Genomic DNA, 20,185 nt, shown 5'->3' on the forward strand with positions numbered 1-20,185 from the left:
ACAAGGTCACAAATTTCAGGTTTTATCATTTCATTTCATTCTTTTCCATTTTTTCCCCTTAGGTGGCCCTTAGTCTAGGTTTTGTTCATCATGTTCATCCATTTCTTTTTTTGTCAACATTTCTAGAATAGGTCCCCCCATCGAGCCCCCATTCTCCTTAATCTTTATATCTAGTCCTCTCAAGTAATAGTTGTAAGAACCCTAGCCAAACCTTTGCGGTTTCCTTCTCTTTTCTGTCCTGAAATTCCAAGAGGCAAGTAATGAGATGATGTTCTTTCCTTACCTCACAACTTTGGGTTGTCCTAGGTAGGTTTCTTATGTAGTTCTTCTTCTTCTTCCTCTTTACTTTCGGTTTTTCTTCTCTTCCCTCTTTTGTTGCAACAGTCGACCCTTCTAGCTCACTTGCCTTTCATGGTCTCCTATCCTTTCTTCTAACTCTCTCCTCACACAACAATCAAGGGCTTGCATGCAACTGGGTTCTGCTTTGGAAAGAGAGGGGTTGCTGAAGCCAAGGCTACTAGGTAGCTGTTTTTGGGGAAGACAAAAGGTCACTTTCTTTTCCCTCCTATATTTATACCCATCTTAAATGAGAGGGGATGTTTGAGTGCTAGTTATCCTTGGTCTCTATCCCTTTATTGACTTATCATATAGCTTGTTATATCCTCTATAATCCCCTCCTAGGATAGGTCGGTTCCTCCCCCACCAATTTTCCTTAAAATAGGCTTGTCTAACATTAAAGTTTTTTGTTAGGTTTTACAAAACACATGGATTTTTCAACACACATAGCCACCGTTGACTCAGAAACCATCAGAAGAAATGAGCCATATTCAAAATGGAAATTTATAATGATAACTATGGTCGGACAAAGAATGATGATATTAACGGATGAAATGAGAGAATGTAAAATATAAAGAAAGGAATAATGGAAAGAAAGACCTATATTGGCTATTAATATGGTTATTATGAAATGTATCCTTGAATGAGGATAACTTTGAGATATGCCGGTGATTACTAGGAGGGACCACAAGTATTATGCAGCAACAACAGTAGGGGAGCACGAGTAGAGCTTCTACTGCAGGTAGGTGAACCACACCTATACTTTCTAGTTAAATTCCATGATTTAATATGTTATTGATGTGAAATGTGAATTAGCAAATGTTGGATATTATGTGAAAGGATGAAAGTTTGCGTAATAATGTTATTATTTTGGATAGTTGATGCAACCATATTATTTGATAGTTTTACCCACATTTACCTAGTGTTTTGCCTATGTTCTATACATAAAACTCCTTGATATTCTTTGTTTTATGTTTTGAAGGCACTTTTGGATGAAAGGTTCAAAAACAAGTAAATTGGAGATAATTGGCAGATTTGATCTCCAATCGATGTTTTGTGCAAAGCCTGAGCTCTAGAGGTCGAAACGAAGTGATTCCAGTGGAATTAGAAAGCTAACAACCATATCGTTCTATACATAAAAGGCAAGAAAAATAAAAAGAGAAAGCGCATGGAAATCATGGCCTTCAAAGTCAAATCTCGCACCTTACCAATGTTGACCTTCAGCCATTCTGACTTGAATATCTTGAGTTACAAAAGTCCATTTGATGCAAAATTAGTTGTTTTGGATTCCTAACTCAAAGATGTATTAGCCTACCAAATTTCAATAGAAAAGGAGGTCATATGAGAGAGATATGATTTTTCTAAGATGACACATGAATTCTATCAGCATACAGGTTTTGTGAAGAACCAAGTCAAAAGTACTTCTCAAAGCATCCAAACGTCTTCCAAGTCTTTATTTCTGCAAATTAGCTCATTTAAGTAAAAAGTCAAAGCTTGAAGATTTTATGCAAGGCTATTTCTCCTTTTTTAGGAAAATAGTTATTGAATTACTTAAATGTAAATTGTCTACTTAGGAAGGGACTATTTTATAGAAAAGGGATTCGGGTTTCCTAGGATATAAAAAGAAAGAGAGAAAGGAAAGAGAGGGCAACCAGCCAAGAGAGAAAAATACACCCCTTTCCTCCAACAAAACCGCAAATCATGTTTTCTTCCTTCTTTTTGATTAATTGTTCACTAGACATGCAAGGCTAAACTCTTTTTCTTTGTTGCAAGGACATGAAAACCTTCGGATTTCAAGAACTGTGAGATTTATTTTACTTTTTCTTTTCAGTTTATATGATGAATATGTTTATTCTCCTATGCTTATTTTTCCTATGATTGTTTATTGTAATTGTTAGAGCAAACTCTAAGTTATTATTGTAGACATTCTATTGTTAAGTTCGATATCAAAACCGGAGTTATGGTAGATGAATTTGTGAAGCAACTGAGTTTAATAATTATGGTGGATCTATGTTATTAACCTTAGGGAGAACATTTGATTGATCAAATCAAACATAGACTGTGGACAATTATGTTGTCTAGATTAACCAACTCATCTAGTTCTTAAAGCTGCCATTGAATTAAATTACAAGTGCCATTGAATGAGTTTTCGCTACCGAATCGTGTTGTCAGCAGTGAATCAGTGTTCGCTACCAAATTGTGTTGTCTGCAATGAATGAGTTTTCACAGTCAAATTGTGTTTTCAGCAGCGAATCAATGTTCCCTGCCGAATCGTGTATTCAACAGCGAATGAGTTTCTGCTGCCGAATTGTGTTGCCTGCAGCGAATGAGTTTCTGCTGCTGAATTGTGTTGCCTGTAGCGAATCACTTTTCGCTGCCAAAATTGTGTTATCTGCAGCGAACACTCTGAAACTTTGTTGTCAGCAGCGAACTAGTGTTCACTGCCAAAAATGTGTTATCTGCAGCGAGCTAGTGTTCACTTCCAAAATTGTGTTGTCTGCAGCGAATCAGCGTTCACTGTTGAAAGTGTGTTGTCTGCAACGAATCACCATTCGCTGCCAAAGTTATGTTGTGTGCAGCCAACTAGTGTTCGCTGCTAAAAGTGTGTTATTTGCAGTGAATTAGTGTTCGCTGCCAAAGTTATGTTGTCTGCAATGAACTAGTGTTTGCTGTCAAAAGTGTGTTGTCTACAGTGAATCAACGCTCGCTGCCAAAATTATGTTGTCAGCAGTGAACTTGTGTTCGCTGCTAAAAGTGTGTTGTCTGCAACAAATCAGCGTTCGCTGCCGAAGTCTTGTTGATTGTAGCGAAACAATTTTTTTTCACTATCGAATAAGGTGGCCTGTAACAAAACAGTTTTTGTTGGGTGGCTAGCAACGAATCTGTTCCACTGTCGATTTCTACAATTGATCCCCCGGGCATAAATGACTTAAGGGCTTGTAACAATTTCATTTTATGATGGGGTAAAATGTGGAACACTTGAATGTGAACATATGGACTCTTGAAATAAGTGTGGTGATGAATGTGATTTAAGGATGCAAATGTATTGATTTGTGGCCATTGATGTCTTAGGTTGTGTGACTGGGATCAGACCATCGTCAAGACAAGGACAATCCGCAGGTGGAGCATGTAGGTGGTTTCCACCTTTTTCTCGTATGATGTTTACGTTTTGAAATGATTTACTTATGGTGATATTTTATTAAATCCTTGTTGAATGATGAAACGACAATGAAGTGTTTGATTGAATTCGTGATAATTGTCGAAATGACTATGAAATGTCAATTGAGTTCTTAATGAATGTTGAAACAATAACAAAAATATTAATGTTCTGAAATGACCTATTTGAGGTGGATATACTATTGTGTTGTGATGAAAATTAAACCGACTATGAGATGTGGATTGGGCTATTATGAATTTGGGTTGCTAATGAATGGTAATATGAGTAGTATGAAGGATCTACTGTTGTATTTTATTGAATGTATTTATGATGAATGGTTGTATGAGTATTACGAAGGATCTACTGTTGCATTTTATTGAATGTAATTCTGACGAATGATTGTATGAGTATTATGAAGGATCTATCGTTTTATTATATTGAATGTAATTGTGACAAATGATTGTATGGGTATTATGAAAGATGTACCATTTTATTCTATTGAATGTAATTGTGAAGCATGGTCGTATAAGTATTATGAAGGATCTACCATTGTATTATATTGAATGAAATTGTCACAAATGGTTGTAGTAGTACTACGAAGATCTATCGTTGTATTATACTAAATGTTAATCATCACGAATGGTTGTATGAGTATTATGAGGGATCTATTATTGTAATGTATTAAACATTAACTTTCATAAATGGTTGGATGAGTAATACGAAGGGTGTATTGTTGTGTTATACTAAATGCTAAACTATTATGGAATGTTTTTTTATGTATTACAAAGGACATATTATCTTGTTACTAAATGTTAAACTATTATGGAACGCCCATACAAGTATCATGAAGGGTCTGCTAATATGTTGCAGTGAAAGTCAAGTTGTTATGAATCATTTGAATGAGCAATCCAAGGGATGACTACGATAAATGATTGATTAGCTACGGCTAATGGCATCCGAATAGATGATCGAGATAAATGATTGCTTAGTTACGGCTAATGGCATCCAAATGGATGACCGAGACAACTTATTGATTAGCTTTGGCTAATGGCATCCAAATGGATGACTGTGATAAATGATTGATTAGCTACGATTAATGACATCATAAGTGGATGACCGGGATAAATGATTGATTAGCTTCGACTAATGGCATCCAAATGGATGGCCGAGATGAATGATTGATTAGCTATGGCTAATGACATCCAAAGTGGATGGCCAAGATGAATAAATGATTAGCTTTGGCTAATGGAATCCAAAGTGGAAGACCAGGATGAATAAATGATTAGCCTTGGCTAATGACATCCTAAATGGATGACCATGAAGAATAAATGACTAGCTTCGACTAATAGCATCCTAAGTGGATGACCGGGATGAACAAATGATTAGCTACGACTAATGGCATCCAAAATGGATGACCAAGATGGATAAATGATTAGCTTCGGCTAATGGCATCCTAAGTGGATGGCCAAGATGACCAAATGATTAGCTTTGGCTAATGCCATCCTTAGTGGATGACCGAGATTGATAAATAATTAGCTTTGGCTAATGGCATCCTAAGTGGTTGACCGAGATTGATAAATAATTAGCTTCGGCTATTAGCATCCTAAGTAGATGACCGATATTGATAAATAATTAGCTTCAGCTAATGGCATCCTAATGGTATTCTCTTATTTCTCAATGTTTTTTCACCCCAATCCATGATCTTGATTGGCTTGGTCTCGAGGGTCAAATCTTCCCTTACTTTAATGGGAACTAGAGGTAACACTCGTGAAGGATCCACTTCCGCCTTTCGTAATAGTGATACATGGAACACATTGTGAATCTTCTCTAGGTGTGCTGGTAGCCTTAGGCGGTAAGCAAACGACCCTACCCTAGCTATCACTTTAAATGGGCTAATGTACCTTAGAGCAAGCTTTTCTTCCATTCCAAACCGAATGATGCCATTCCACGGTGCCACCTTTAAAAATACTTTATCCTTTATCTAGAATTCTAAAGGTCTCCTCCAATTATCTGAATAACTCTTCTGTCTATCTTGGGCTTCATTCATTCTTTGCCTTATCACCCTCACTTTATTAGTCATTAATTGTACCATTTCAGGACACATGAGTTTCCTTTCTCCAATTTCAATCCAGCATATTGGAGTGCAACATTTCCTCCCATAAAGGGCTTTATATGGAGCCATCCTGATAGAAGCTTGGTAACTATTATTATACATGAACTCTACCAACCGTAATAAGTCTTCCCAGTCTCCCCCAAACTCTAGCTCACATGACCATAGAAGGTCTTAAAGTGTTTGGATAGTTCGTTTAGATTGGCCATTTGTTTGTGGGTGGAATGTTGTGCTTAGGTTTACCTCGATTCCTAAAGCTCGTTGTAAGCATGGCCATAACCTCGAGGTGAATCTTGGGTCTCGATCTGACACAATTGATAAGGGCACCCCATGTAATCTAATCACTTCATTCACGTATAATATGGCCAACTTGTCTACGAGGTTCGTCATCTTGGTGGGCAAGAACATATTCGACTTTGTTAGTCGATCTACAACCACCCATATAACACCATTGCCCTTTTTCCCCTTTGGCAATCCGGTTACAAAGTCCATGGTTATATTTTCCCATTTCCATTCCGAAATTGGTAGCAGTTGCAATTTCCCCGCTGACCTTTCATGTTCTATCTTCACGTGTTGACATATCCCACATCTTAACACATATTTTTCTATTTCCTTCTTCATATTTGGGCACCAGTAATACTCCTTGAGATCCCTGTACATCTTGGTGCTCCCGGGGTGGGTTGCAAACCAAGATTCATGAGCTTCTTTCAGTATTTCACTCTTTAAGGCCTTATCCTCAGGTAAGTAAACTCGTTTGTCCATCACCACCAATCCTTCCGAAAAAACTTGAAAAGACAACTCTTTGCCTTACTCTAACCTTCCTCTGATCTTTCCTATACCATCATCCATTAACTGAGCTTCTAGAACTTTATCTCGCAGCATTGATCTGATTTTTATATGAGCCAGCAGTGACCCTTCAGGACCCACACCTAATTGTAACCCCATCCTTTTCAATTCCATCAAATTCTCTTATTCTATATTTCTTGTATCACTTACCACCACCTTCCCTTTTCGGCTTAAGACGTCCGCTACTACATTGGCTTTGCCAGGATGATGGTCAATTACGTATTCATAGTCAATTCAGAATCACCCTCCTCTCTCCCCTGAAAACTACCCTTTTGCCACTCACACCTTAAAGGGTTATAGTCTTTGTGAAATAATCTACTTGTGCCCTATATCTACTCAACCAATCAATTCCCTAAATCAAGTCAAAATCATATAATTCTAAAGGCATGAGGTCCACCCTTAGCTCGACCCCCTTAATGTATAGTATCACTCCCTTGTATACCTCATCAATGTTTATATTTTTCCCCAAAGGTGTATTGACTACCATCCCTACATTCAATCTACTTGGTAACACATTTAAATTACTAACAATTTGATGGCCACAAAAGAGTGACTAGCCCCAGGATCGATTAAAGCATAAACTTGTATTAAACCCAATTATAGTGTACCTACTACGACATCTAGCATTGCCCCCACATCTTCCTAAGTCATGTGGTATATTCTGTCTTGAATCCTTTACTCCTGAAACCTGGATCGGCCTTTATTGGCACTTGTCCTTGACTAAGTAGGTCGTACAAGCCGATCAACTGTCACTAACTGTTGCTGGCTTTGGGTAGCCATCCCCTGTCCATGTACTGCTTCAATGGCTCTATACGGACATACTTTCTTTTTGTGACCCCTTTCACCATAATGGAAACAACCTCTTCCTAAATACTGAAAGTCCCATCATCGATGCCCTTCGCCTCTACAAATATAGCATCTTCCTGGTGTAGCTGAACAATCCCCGGGGTGTTTCTGCTTACATCTCCTGCATAACAGGTAGATAGGTTCCCTATGCTCCATGGACCCCCCTATAACACTTATCCCCTGGCAGGTCTAACCTCCCACGATCCCCTGGTATTAGCTCATCTATCACCTCCTGAACTTTTGTCCCCTGACGAGTCTGACCTCCCATGGATCCCCCAGTATTAGCTCATTTATCACCTTTTGAACTCCCACCATGAACAAAACTTGCCCCCTCCTTGGAAATGACCTAAATGATGACCCACTCTTTTCTTTTTTTAGACGAGGATTCCTCCCTATAGGAGGTATGGAGTGCCTTATTTTGAATCCTGTAGTCTCACTCTGCTCACTTATTGACCTTAGGGTGTCATTCATTACTCTTTCCATACCCTAAGCAACTCACACTAACTCTCGGACCAACTGAAACTGCATAGCCACCAAAATTAATTTCAACTCCTACCTAAGCCCATCTCAAAACCGTTCCACCTAATGATGCTTAGTGGGAAGATAGGCGATGGCAAAGATAGATAAGTCTTGAAACCTCCTCTCATACTCCATGACGGTCATATCCCTTGTTTTAGATCCAGGAACTCCTGTTCTTTCTCTTTCTGGTGCTGCTAGGAGTAGTACCGCTCCTGAAATTCTTCTTGAAAGTTTTTCCACCTCAATTCTTCTCCTGCCATTCTTTCTCTAATAGTCTCCCACCAGGAGTGGGCATTCTCCGTTAATAGCTGGGTCACACAGTCTACTCGAATTTCCTCTGGCACTTGCATCGATCTATGACCCTTTCTACCTTCCTCAACCATGTTTCCAAAATCACACCAGTATTTCAATCTCTAAAACTTCAACCAGAAGTTCCAGTACCAACTATAACAACCTCAATGGTTAAATCAATTTATTCATTTAACTTCCATGTAAAGGGTAAATGGAGCATAATTTATTTATTTTTTATACATTGAGTTCACTGAAATTTCTAACAAAATTTTGGCAGAGTCCCCCCATACCGGGAGGTCCTAAGTTATCGATAATTTACCCTACATGCATTTATAATCACATCCCACCCATAAAAACATCCACAATAGGTCCAATTCAATATTTAATTCATTCGAGAATATAGTCAAGACAAAACTTCATACTCAATCTCCATCTCATATCACATGCATAAATTAGTAATTAAGAGAACCATCCAAGCGCTGAAATTCCATATATAAAAACAACACAATTTAGGATTCTAAACAGAAACTAGTACATTATAATATCCCAAGCATATGTTGATACATTTAATATTCCAAACACAAAAAATACAAGTATACTATTATATTTAGGTTGCATGTTTACTACATAATAAAATTACATGGATAATCCCTAAGTTCCTAACTTATACAAAAAGGGATCAAATAACCTAAATTCTACTCCTGACGTGAATGGGAGGGACATGTAAAACATAAATTTTCCATATAATTAAAAAAAATAAAATACAACAATTTCACAAAAGAAAAATTATACAACACATCTAAGCAATCTAAATGCCTAGTACTACAACTTTGATGAAGGAGTCGAAGTGAGATAAAATCATTTTAAATAACAGAATCTGGCAGTAATCAAGTTGATCAAAAAAGATCTCCGGGTCTAATTCAAAAACTGACAAATGCCGAGAATCCTGATATGACTGAGAGTATGATCTAAGAACAAATCATAAAATTTGTGATGAAAATAGAGTTTTTAGTGCAAAACTCGGGTCAGGATCCTTCGCACGACAGAATTCTCTACCTTCTTGTTAGATATTCAAACGATAATATCTTGAGCTTCTGATATCGAAATCAAGCGATTCAAAAGCCCAAAATCATCTACGTGTCTAGGACTACAACTTTAATGAAGGACTCGAAGTGAGATAAAATCATTTTAGAGAACAGAATCTAGCAGTAATCTAGTTGGTAAAAAAGGTTCTTGATCTGACAATGCTGAGCATCCTAATCTGACTCAGAATCTTCCCTAAGAACAATGATCCCTAGGACCTAATAAAGGTGTATGCCAATTTTTCAACATGTCATGAGTGACAAAATATACCTAGGATGGTTAGATATTGTACGAAACCGAGTCAGAATCAGAGCCTAAATTAGAACAAAAAATTGCGACAGCAGCAGAACCATTCTTTTTTTAATGCAAATGATGAGGGATTTATTCAAAATTAAAAACCAGATAAAAAAAGGAACAAATTTAGCATTATGAAGACTCCTGATCAACCTAAGAAAACCTGATGATTTTGGTAGCGAAGGGCAAGGATAAAAAGAGCAGAAAACAGCTCAAACAAGGTTTCGAAAGAAAAAAATATATATATTTCTTTCTGTGCTTTTGTCAATCTTCTAGCAAATATGAGCTAAACTCATACACTCTGTTCAAAAGAGGTATACACCGTCTCCAGCACGTGGGGTCCAAAATTAAGTAACAACACTTCTCATGAAATCCCCAAGCTCTAACAAAATGGCATCCATGAAGCCGCTCCAATCCCATCATCTCTCCTGAAAGTGAAAAAGCTCTCTGAAAGCGTTGTTTTGCCCTCTAGATGCTCTTTGCTTACCACTGGCTATGATCTCTCCAAGTATTAAGCCAAACCCTTTTCTAGTGTTTTCATTTTTTCGAAGGATGCAAGATTATTAGCAAATTCATGGGTTTTTGTTTCTAATGTTGCGCAGTACCTCATAGACAGAGGTTCTAGCTGGAGGAAAAGCACTTATCCCAATAGATTTGAGCATTGCTATACCTAAAGGAACTTATGCTCATATTGGTAAATCTTACTTTGTACCTTTTAATTTATGTTCACAAATGGTTTCGTTTTGTTTCTAAAATTTAGTTTTGTTGTTTTAGCACCCAAATTGAGATTGGCATGGAAGCAGTCGATTGATGTGGGTGCTGGTGTCATAGATGTTGATTATAGATGCCTCGTTGGGGTTATATTGTTTAACCACTCTAATGTTGATTTTGAGGTAAAGGTTGGCGATAGAATTGCGTAGTTGATTCTTGATAAAATTGATCCTCCTGATGTCATGGAAGTCAAGGATTTGAGTACAACTATGAGAGGTGTTGGAGGGTTTGGATCTACTGGTGTTTGAGCTTCTTGTGATTTATAATGTTTTTTCTTAAATGTTTCTATTTCTTGGTGTTTGAATTTAGCGAATAGAAGGTGGACTAAGCAATAAAATTTTTTGGTTTGGTGAAGAACTTCCTTTTGTTAATAAAGACACGGGTGTTTTATGGTTTCATTTCCTTTTTTATCTTCTTTTTAACCACCTACAACAAGGCTATATATATTTTATTGTTGTTTGCATGGATAGGAACTATAAAAGAAGGATCATGTAAAAATATTCACAATTCCACCAACAAAATCTACCAAAATTGGGATTTCTATACTTATAAAGATCAAATTTCTACCAAACGAGCCAATTGGTTCAGATATAAAATTTATAAAGAAGTCACAATGTTGAATATGCAACATCTTTCCTCGTTCCATTAGATTGGGAACTGAGCGCACCATTTTTTATTTTATTTTATTTATTTTGTGGAAAACATAATAAACAATAGACAATACAATAGATAATATCATTCTTCAATTTATTCATTATTAGTGATAGTTAAACTTCAACCTAAATTGAAAATCCTAATTGAATATACCTTTGAAAACTTCAATTCTAAAAATTTTCTATTCTAAAATTACCCACCAAAAAACACTCCATCTTTTGATGTTGTTGTTGTTGGTGCTTGTGCTGCTACTACTGGTGTTGGCAGGTGGTGCTACAGCTGGTGGTGCTACCTAGTGGTTGGGTTTGTTTCATAAATTAAGTGGGATGCAATTTGCAAGAATATTTTGGATTTATTTGTCCAAAATTAGGATTTCCGATATCATATAGATCAAATTTCTATCAAATGAGCCAGTTGGTCAAGATATAAAATATATAAAGAAGTCACAATGACAAATACAACAACACCTTTCCTCGCCTCATTGGATTAGGAACTGAACAAACCATGTAAAAGTGTAAATGAAGCTAGTTCATAAACTTAACTTTTCCTTTGTTTTATCTTTGCTAAATTGTTTTCTTTTTTCTAAATAATAATAATACTAAACCACCAAATATCCCCTGAACTGATTTTCCAATTATTTTTTCAATTTACTCCTAAACAATAGATTCGATAAAGAAACTTATAAAATAGTGAGAAAAACCTTAATCCATCTTCATCGTCTCTTTACAACTTCTTATTCTAAGTTTTCAAGTCATAAAAGAAAAGGCAAATCAAAGAAAGTCCCATAAACCCATACAACAAACCTAAATTGAAAATCCTAATTATATATACTTTGTTGCTGCCGCTGCTGATGCTGATGGTGTTTGTGCTCGAGCTCGTGCTCGTGCTCGTGCCCGTGCCCGTGCTCGTGCTTGTGCTTGTGGTGCTGTTATTGTTGCTGGTGCTGGTGCTGGTGTTGGTGGCTGCTGCTGGTGGCGGTTGTGGTGCTGCTGCTAGTGACTCAGTCTGTTTCAAAAAATTCAATGGGTTTTTGTAGGTGAAATATGCGAGAATATTTTGGATTTATTTGTATAAAAATGATGATTCCATGTATTTCAAATATGGTTGATAAAGATCTTAGATTAAAAAATTGAATATTTCTTTCTACCTTTTTTTTTTTTATCATTATTAATAGAGACATAGAGAGCGATTAAAAAGATGTTATGGCTGGGTTTTTCTTTTTTTGTTAATTTCCTAACAGAACAAGCCTATTCCAAAAATCATAATGTTTAGGATCGAAAATCAGGATTTTTTTTGTTCAGAAGTTAAGTTCAAGCGGCTTTTTTTTTTGTGTACAATTTGGCCTTTTTCTTTCCTGAAAAGGAACTGTCCATTCTGTTAACAAAAAAAATGCGTAGTGATGTTTTAAAACCCATCTTCCCAACCAAATGCTCAGGAATAGAACACTTGGCTGTTGAAAACTCGAAATACCAATGAAATGCACGTAAATTTTGTTCTTACCATGGTGAGATCAGTCTTGAAAAGTCCAAATGATTGCTCAGAACGAGGTCCAAATGTATCCACTGATTTTCCTGGCATGAGTGGAGTGCCCACTATCGATCGAAGGTGTGCAATCAAATCGCCATTGTAAGCCTTGGCATTCTCAATGCTTGGCCCTACGTCGTTGTCATCTCCTTTAAATGGCCATCCAGTCTCAGCCACCACAATCTCAACATTCTTAAATCCCATAGAATTCAGTGCAGAATAAACTGCATCCACCTGCAATTGATTAAACCACTTGTCAGTAGCATTTTTATTCGATCATCTAGTGATACAAAATTTTCGCACTTGCAATTTGATTTACTCTCACCTGAGCATCGAACATGTTCATGTACTTGATCTTAGTGTTTCCATCAATTTGTCCTGCATTCGGCTGGGAAAGGCAAAAAGCGAGAGTCTCAGGCCTTGTATCGCTTCTGTAGGCAAAGTAAGGGTAGGGATTGATTGCGAAAGGCGAACCATTCGCACTATGAAACTCCAACAAGCCCTTCATCAGATCCCCATAACTTGGATCAAAGCTTCCAGAAGAAGGTGGCTCAGACTGCTTAAGCACTCCCATCGGATGAACTGTGGAGACCTTAATTTTACCCCCGAGCGATGCATCATTTAGAGCATTCTGTACATTTTGCATTGCTGGTAAGAGCTTGTTAATGAGATTCTGGTCATTGGAAGTCATGACCTCGTTGCCAACAGTGATGAGGATGATATTGCTAGCTGGATAGAAGGGAAGCACGTTTGTGTTGATCCAGCTCTTGGCAAAATTGGGATCAGAGGCTAGTCCTGGAATGTCACCATTTGCAGTGCCGATAACAATTCCAATTCCGGTATTGGCTAAGGCTTTGATTATGGCGGGGTCCGATCCATATAATCGGACCTTTTGGATTGAAGTGGATTGAAGAAGCTTTGTGGTGGATGGTGGTGGTGGAAGGTTGTCCGCAACTTGGCCATTGTTTATACCGATGAATGATTGCGAGTCTGCACAAAAAGCAGCAAAATTTAAAGCAGATGATCAAACAGCAATTTTTAAACGACAAAACAGAACACCACCATTTTTTGTTTTCATAGACTGAAATGAAGACAGCTCAGTTAAGGTAAATTCTTTTGAAATGGAAGGAGGTAATTAAATTAGAAAGAGACGCAAACTTACTTGCGATTTTTACTGTCTGTAAGGAGGAAAGGAGTAGGAAAGCAACAGTATAAGGAAGCATCACCATGGCTCAGGAGGAGCTGTTTCTCATCTGCATTTTTTTAAACTGGAGTGGGCATTAAATATAGAATATGCTACAAGTCAAGGGCAGAAGCGTAAAGATGACTTCGGATATATTCTTATTATAGAATATCATATGGGTGGTGAACCTTCAAATAGAAAATATACAAGTTTGGTGTCCTCCACTGCGCTGCGGGTTTACCTTTTAAAATATCATAAAAATATAAGATGTAAAAGTATTATAAAAACATTAAGTCTGGATGTAATGTCGGACTCAAGATCATTGAGTCTGATTGCAACGCCAAACCCAACCATAATATTTATAATATTATTATTAATAATATTTCACTTGTCTGTCAAAATTTTTATTTTTTTGTAATTTTTAAAAAAATATTATGGTTTTTCTTCGATAATAATAATAGTTTTTTAAAATTTATTAATGATAATAATGATGATGATAATAAAATATTATTATTATTATTATTATTATTATTATTATTATTATTATTATTATACTTCAAATTAAATCTATTATTGTTTTTCAATATTGATATTAATTTTTTTTAAAATTTACGTGGATGACGTTGATGTCCTGTATGTAGATCGTTAGGGGCCAAGTTTATGTTGAAAAGAAGTATTGAAAACTGAAAAGCATTCTCCACCCTTCAATCCTACAAGTGAAACGGAGAATTAGACGAGAAGGTTTCCTCTTTTTTGAGACTCACAAAGTGTTATTGGTGTGAAATCCATATATCAAATTGCTATGTAAACTTCAATGTCATCTACGTTGTGCCCACGTATTAGTAGGTTCAGATAAGGAAAATTGTGCATGTTTATGTCTACAGAGAAGCTTTGAAACTTGGAAGGATAACTTGTCTTCAAAGAATCTATAAGCAGATGCCATGGTTGTGACAATTCTTAGTGTTAGTTGTTAGGGCTGGAGGAAATATACGTTAACAAGCTAGCTTTCAAGTGTTTGTCGTCGCACCATAACTTTCCAAGGACTTGGATCCATTTGAGTTCTCTGCCTTTCCCTCTTGTTTTCCACATAACCAAAAGGCAGGTCAGTGGTCCTAAGAAAAAAAAAAAAACACAACTGCAAATTATTATATATAAAGGTCAATTATGTGGGGAAAGGATTGTTTATAAAGACTTACTGTACTGTAAATTGGAAAGTGTTACCAAAAATCTTGTTCATCAAGATTCATGGCACTATAAATTTGAGCAAAGTAATAGTAAAGTTGCCTTAGCAACGCCAAACCTAACAATAATATTATAAGATGTAAAAGCATTATTAAAATATTGAGTCTGACTGCAACACCAAACCAAACAATAATATTTATAATATTAATAATAATATTTCACTTGTTTGCCATAATTTTTATTTTTTTTAATCTTTCAAAAAACAATTATGGTTTTTCTTTGATAGTGATAATAGTTTTTTTAAAAATTTAATAATAATAATATTAATAATAATTATTATTATTATAATTATTTTTACACTTCAAATCAAATCTATGGTTGTTTTTCAATATTGATAATACTTTTTTTTCAAATTTATTAATTATTTTATTGATAATATAATTATAATAAAAATAATTATATTTATAACACAAATAATACTATTTTTAATTATAATAAAAATAATATTATTTATAACAATAATAATAATAATAATTTTATATTAATACATTTAATTATAATGAAAATAATTATATTTATAAACCTAAGATCTAAGAACCTTGGGTCTTGACACCAAACCTAAGTGCTTTAGGTCCTGACTCAGCCCAAGGCAACAAGGTTCCGACACAGGACCTATTAGCCTTGGTTACTAATGCCAAACCCAAGTGCTTTGGGTCTTGACGCAGGACCCAAGAGATTGAGTCCTGACGCAGGATCCATAATGTTGGGTTAGGCAGGTCTTGATGCAAAAGGACCCAATGTTGATGGATCCAGCGGTGACTGGTCCAAAGCTATTTTGGCTTGGTTTGGTTTAGTTATTTTAGAATAAAAACCGGTTCAAATTGACTACTTCTAGTTCGGTTCGGTTTGACTCGGTTTTTTCTGTTTTTGCTTGATTTTTTCTGGTTTGGGTTTAGTTTGGTTTTTTCAGTCATTTCAATAGAGTCTTTTTAGTTGTTAAATTTTTTATTTATTTCATGTGATTTTTTTGAGTTGATGATCTCTTATATTTATATATTCTTGGGAGTTAATTGTCCAAACTTGATCCAAGGCAAAGTCGATGAGGTAAAGTTTAAATTTATAGCATAAAAACATATTTAAAAGAAAAGAGACCGGACATAAAAAAATAGCACGGCTTTTCTAGAATTCATGTGAAAATATACTTTTACATGTTAATTTAGTCAAACCAAACTGATTAATTATTCTGATCATTAATTTTTTTTGCTGCCTTGGTTAATCCTATATATTCGAATATAATAGATAACTATTTTTTTTTTCTTAGCGTTATGTGGATAAAATGAACTCAAATCGATTGGAAAGTTATGGTACGATGACAAACACTTCAAAGCTAGCTTGTCAACGTGTAGTTCCTCCAGCCCTAACAACTAACACTAAGCATTGTCAAAACCATTGCATCTGCTTATAGATTCTTTGAAGACAAGTTGTCCTTCTAAGTTTAAAAGCTTCTCTGTAGAAATAAACATGCACAATTTTCCTCTAGATTTAGAAACATGTGCTAACTAAGTACGCTATAACACAAAATTATTATCATATGAATCAAATAAATATATTGAACAATGAAGTACCAAAAAATAATAACAATCACCAACTCAGCATGGACTTAGCAGTAAAAGTTTTGGGTTCGGTGAATAACTTCCTTTTGTTAACGAACACACGGGTGTTTCATGGTTTTTTTTTTTTTTATCTTTTTATTAACCCCCTGCAACAAGGCTATATATATTTTATTGTTGTTTGTATTGATCAAATCACACTATCTTGCTGCTTAACCTCAAGCATTACTCAGTTGTAAGAAACAAATACATGCACAATTTTCCTTTTATCTGAACCTACTAATACGTGGGCACACCGTAGATGACTTAGGAAAGGATAGATGTTTGCTGTGAAAACATAGTTATCGATATATTTAGAAACGTGTGCTAACTAAGTACGCTACAACACAAAATTATTATCATATGAATCAAATAAATATAACAAGGGTTCATGGAGGATTACCCGTGTTGGTATGCACACAAAGAACTATTTGTTTGTAATGATAGCATGGTAGAAAGGGTGGTTGAGTCAACTTCTTATGCTAGCAACGTGTATGGAGTTGCAAATGACAATAGTAATCTTTATAGGAATATGGTTATGGATGCAATGAGAATGAATTAAGGTTGTCATAACCTAATTTTGGACAACATAAAATTCAAAAAAATGAAATGAATGAAAAATTGAGGTTTGGCTCAAGACAACACAAATTGAAAGCTTTGAAGGGTCATTTTTAGTCCAAAACACATCGTTTCAAGCATGCATTGTTTCTCTTCTTCTTCCTCGGACGCTAAAAGCCCACATGCAAAGAAGGAATAGAAATGGTGAAACACCGGCATCCCAGTCCTCCCAGAACTCAATTTGCAAATCTTATCTTTGTGAAGATTACAACCCCGGGGAGATAAGGATAAATTTCTCACGCCCTCATGGTTATAAAAGGGAGTCCAACAGCGGTGGGACTGTCAGTGCCTCAATCCGACTGAAACACAATGTCCCTAAGCTTTATCATGGTCCTAGGAAGATAAGCTGCATGGAATCCTATAAAAGGCAGAGGAGAAGAAAGCCAGAGGATGAAAGAAATTGAAAGAAAAAAAAAAGACAGAAAACAGAGAGAACGAGAGAGAGAAAGGGAGAGAAAGAACTCGAAAAAAAACACAAAAAAAAAACACACAACGCAAAGGTGAGAGGAAGAAGAAACAGAGGGGACAAAAACAAAAGCAGAAGGAATAATACCGAGGTTTCCCAGCAAAGACCGCCTTCATCAATCTTCGCTCAAGACGTTATCAATAGCAGTCTAGCAGCAGGTAAGTCTTTCATCCCCTCCTTTTCACTTTTTATTACCCTCTTCCTATAGCAAGGGACTCGCGCACGCTTGCAAATAAAAAATATATTGGTCGGGTTACTAATGAAAAAAAGAGTGGGCCGGGTCTAGGCTTTAAGCCCAGCCGACCCAAATTATGTTTGCTAAGGGTGTGTTTGGCAAAATACATCCTTATACCTTGGCCCTAATTTTTATACCCATTCTAATTTGAATTTTGACCAAACAAACCCCTTTTCAATAACAAAAAATTCCAAAAATATTTGGGGGCCTTCATTGATTCATTTGTGGGCCTTTCGCACTTTGTTTTATTTTTTTTCTCTATGTGTGTATTTTTTTTAGTTATGTGCTCAATCTACGGACTATTACTGTTAAATGCAAAATATGTCATGCAATGGTTTTTTATTTCCATCTAAAAAGGGCAAATAATAATAAAGGATAAACAAGAAAAAATGGCATAGAAAATCTCTTGTTCAAATTCATTTTTTACAAAATTATTTACTGATGCCAAAGTCAAGAGTATCGTATTTTTTGGATTTGCGTGATATTTACCAATGCCAGAGTTGGAAATATTCGTAGGAATTGTTCACTGATGCTAGAGTCAGGCAAATGAAAGGAAGAATAAAAAAAAGGAAAAAGAGAACAAATTCTTAGCAATTTTAGACAAAACCAGCAATGCAACTTGCCTCAGGTAGGACGCTTAAAGGGTGATAACATCTTCCCTTTTGCATTACCAGTCTCGTACCATAGAATCTCTTTTGACTAGTTAGGGTTCCTAGTGACCATAATATTAGGTGGCGACTCCTTGAACAAGACATTTTCCCCAAAAAAGAACAAGATGCTATATATCTATTCTTTCTTTCCAATCAAGATTATTTTTTTAATCAGTCGTTGTGATGTCCAGGTATGACAGAATGGCGACTCCAATAGGGACCTTATGACTAAGCTTTGTTATTTGTCTTTTTGTTGCTAAATAATATTTGTTGTATTGTTTTCTTTATTGTTACTATGTTGTATTTATCAAGTTTTAATTTTATTTTTTATTTTTTTGCTATTTTTACTGTTTTAGCACATGTAATTATTCATGTATATCTTGCATACATATTAGGTCTTCACGAATCACTCATCCCATTTTTAAAATTATATGGGTATCAACTTTAAGATAAGTGGAGGAGTAATGGCACCCCAATGACTTTAACCTGGGTAAGGCTCATGAAACTATCCAACTCTCGCATGATTGTTTGCTCGACAGTGGTCGATATGCCAAATTGATATTACTCAGAGCCTCTATCTTCACATTGTTTGTAAACCTCATATCGAGCTTTTAAGGACAATCACTAAGCATGCGAAAGACCTTTGAGACTAGATAGCAAAACTACCTTGATGCATTTAATGATTATAACCTATCCTTTAGGTAAATCCCTACATAATTTCACTAAGATAAGCTTAACATGTAAGCGTCTTTATTATAAGGCTTTCGGGTGACATAATGGTCATTATTCGTGAGGTAAAAACTATTGAGTATGGACTTGAATCTGAATCCTTGCCAATGATCGAGGGAGACTGCCCTAGACTAAATGCCAGTGAGACACCAGTACTCAAACATATTAGGTGCATAATAAATGACACCAACCGATTCTTTTCACTCACCAAGTATCAGGTAGACTAAGCAAAATTTGCCATGAAATATGGAAGGATTTTGTACCTTTTGAAAGTGTCGATATTGTCATCAACTATAAAAGCCCAGTCCCATTTTTGGGATCCCCGTTACCGACGTTTCATATTCTGAAATGTCGACATGGTACCTACCATTGCAGAATATAGTGTGTTGACCGAATTCCCTGAAGATGCACACAAAGTGAAGAGAAGAACCTCACCATCATCTAATGGCTGGGATTTTATCCCTAATATAGAATGCTATTAGCCTAAGCTAGTCATTTACTCATCCTTGTCATCCATTTAGGGTACCATTAGCCATAGCTAATCATTTGTTCATTCTGATCATTCACTTAGGATGATATTAGCTTAAGTTAATCATTTATTCATCCTGGTTATCCATTTAGGATGCCATTACCGAAGCTAATTATTTATTCATCCACTTAGGATGCCATTAGCTAAAGCTACTCATTTGTTTCATCCTGCCCATCCACTTTGGATGTTATTAGCCGAAGTTAATCATCTGTTCATCTAGGCCATCCACTTAGGATGCTGTTAGTCGAAGCTAATCATCTGTTCTTCCTGGCCATCCACTTAGGATGCCATTAAATGAAACTAATCAATCACTACTCCCGGTCATCCATTCGGATGCCATTAGCCAAAGCTAATTATTTACTCATCCCGGTCATCCGCTTTGGATGCCATTAGTCGAAGCTAATCAATCATTTATCTCAGTCATCTATTTGGATGCTATTAGCCGAAGCTAATCAATCATTTGTTCATCTTGGTCATTTGCTTTGGATGCAATTAGTAATACATTTTATAGTA

The 20,185-nt window shown here is 35.9% G+C and overlaps 1 protein-coding gene and 1 pseudogene across 1 annotated transcript; one reads left to right on the plus strand and one right to left on the minus strand.

The window, feature by feature from the left end:
- The first annotated feature begins 7,947 nt into the window (after positions 1 to 7,947).
- Positions 7,948 to 10,501, plus strand: LOC118050913 (deoxyuridine 5'-triphosphate nucleotidohydrolase-like; annotated as a pseudogene).
- Positions 10,502 to 11,509: 1,008 nt separating this feature from the next.
- On the minus strand, positions 11,510 to 13,689 carry LOC118050914 (glucan endo-1,3-beta-glucosidase 7). Its single transcript, XM_035061380.2, has 4 exons — positions 13,594 to 13,689; positions 12,757 to 13,421; positions 12,408 to 12,665; positions 11,510 to 11,912 (listed from the first exon to the last, which is right to left on the minus strand). Exons 1-4 carry the CDS (start codon positions 13,658 to 13,660, stop codon positions 11,646 to 11,648), a joined length of 1,257 nt encoding a protein of 418 aa, XP_034917271.1. The 5' UTR covers positions 13,661 to 13,689; the 3' UTR covers positions 11,510 to 11,645.
- Positions 13,690 to 20,185: the final 6,496 nt, after the last annotated feature.

The sequence above is a fragment of the Populus alba genome, chromosome 14, assembly GCF_005239225.2.
Source record: "Populus alba chromosome 14, ASM523922v2, whole genome shotgun sequence".
Taxonomy (NCBI): domain Eukaryota; kingdom Viridiplantae; phylum Streptophyta; class Magnoliopsida; order Malpighiales; family Salicaceae; genus Populus; species Populus alba.

What these genes read in the sequence shown, in the direction of transcription:
- LOC118050914 (XM_035061380.2), bottom strand. Translation starts at nt 13,660, where the DNA reads ATGGTGATGCTTCCTTATACTGTTGCTTTCCTACTCCTTTCCTCCTTA. An exon ending in ACAGACAGTAAAAATCGCAA is followed by an intron (nt 13,422 to 13,593) that starts GTAAGTTTGCGT and finishes CTTTTTGTGCAG; the next exon opens with ACTCGCAATCATTCATCGGT. An exon ending in TCAAGACTGATCTCACCATG is followed by an intron (nt 11,913 to 12,407) that starts GTAAGAACAAAA and finishes TTTTTGAAACAG; the next exon opens with ACTGAGTCACTAGCAGCAGC.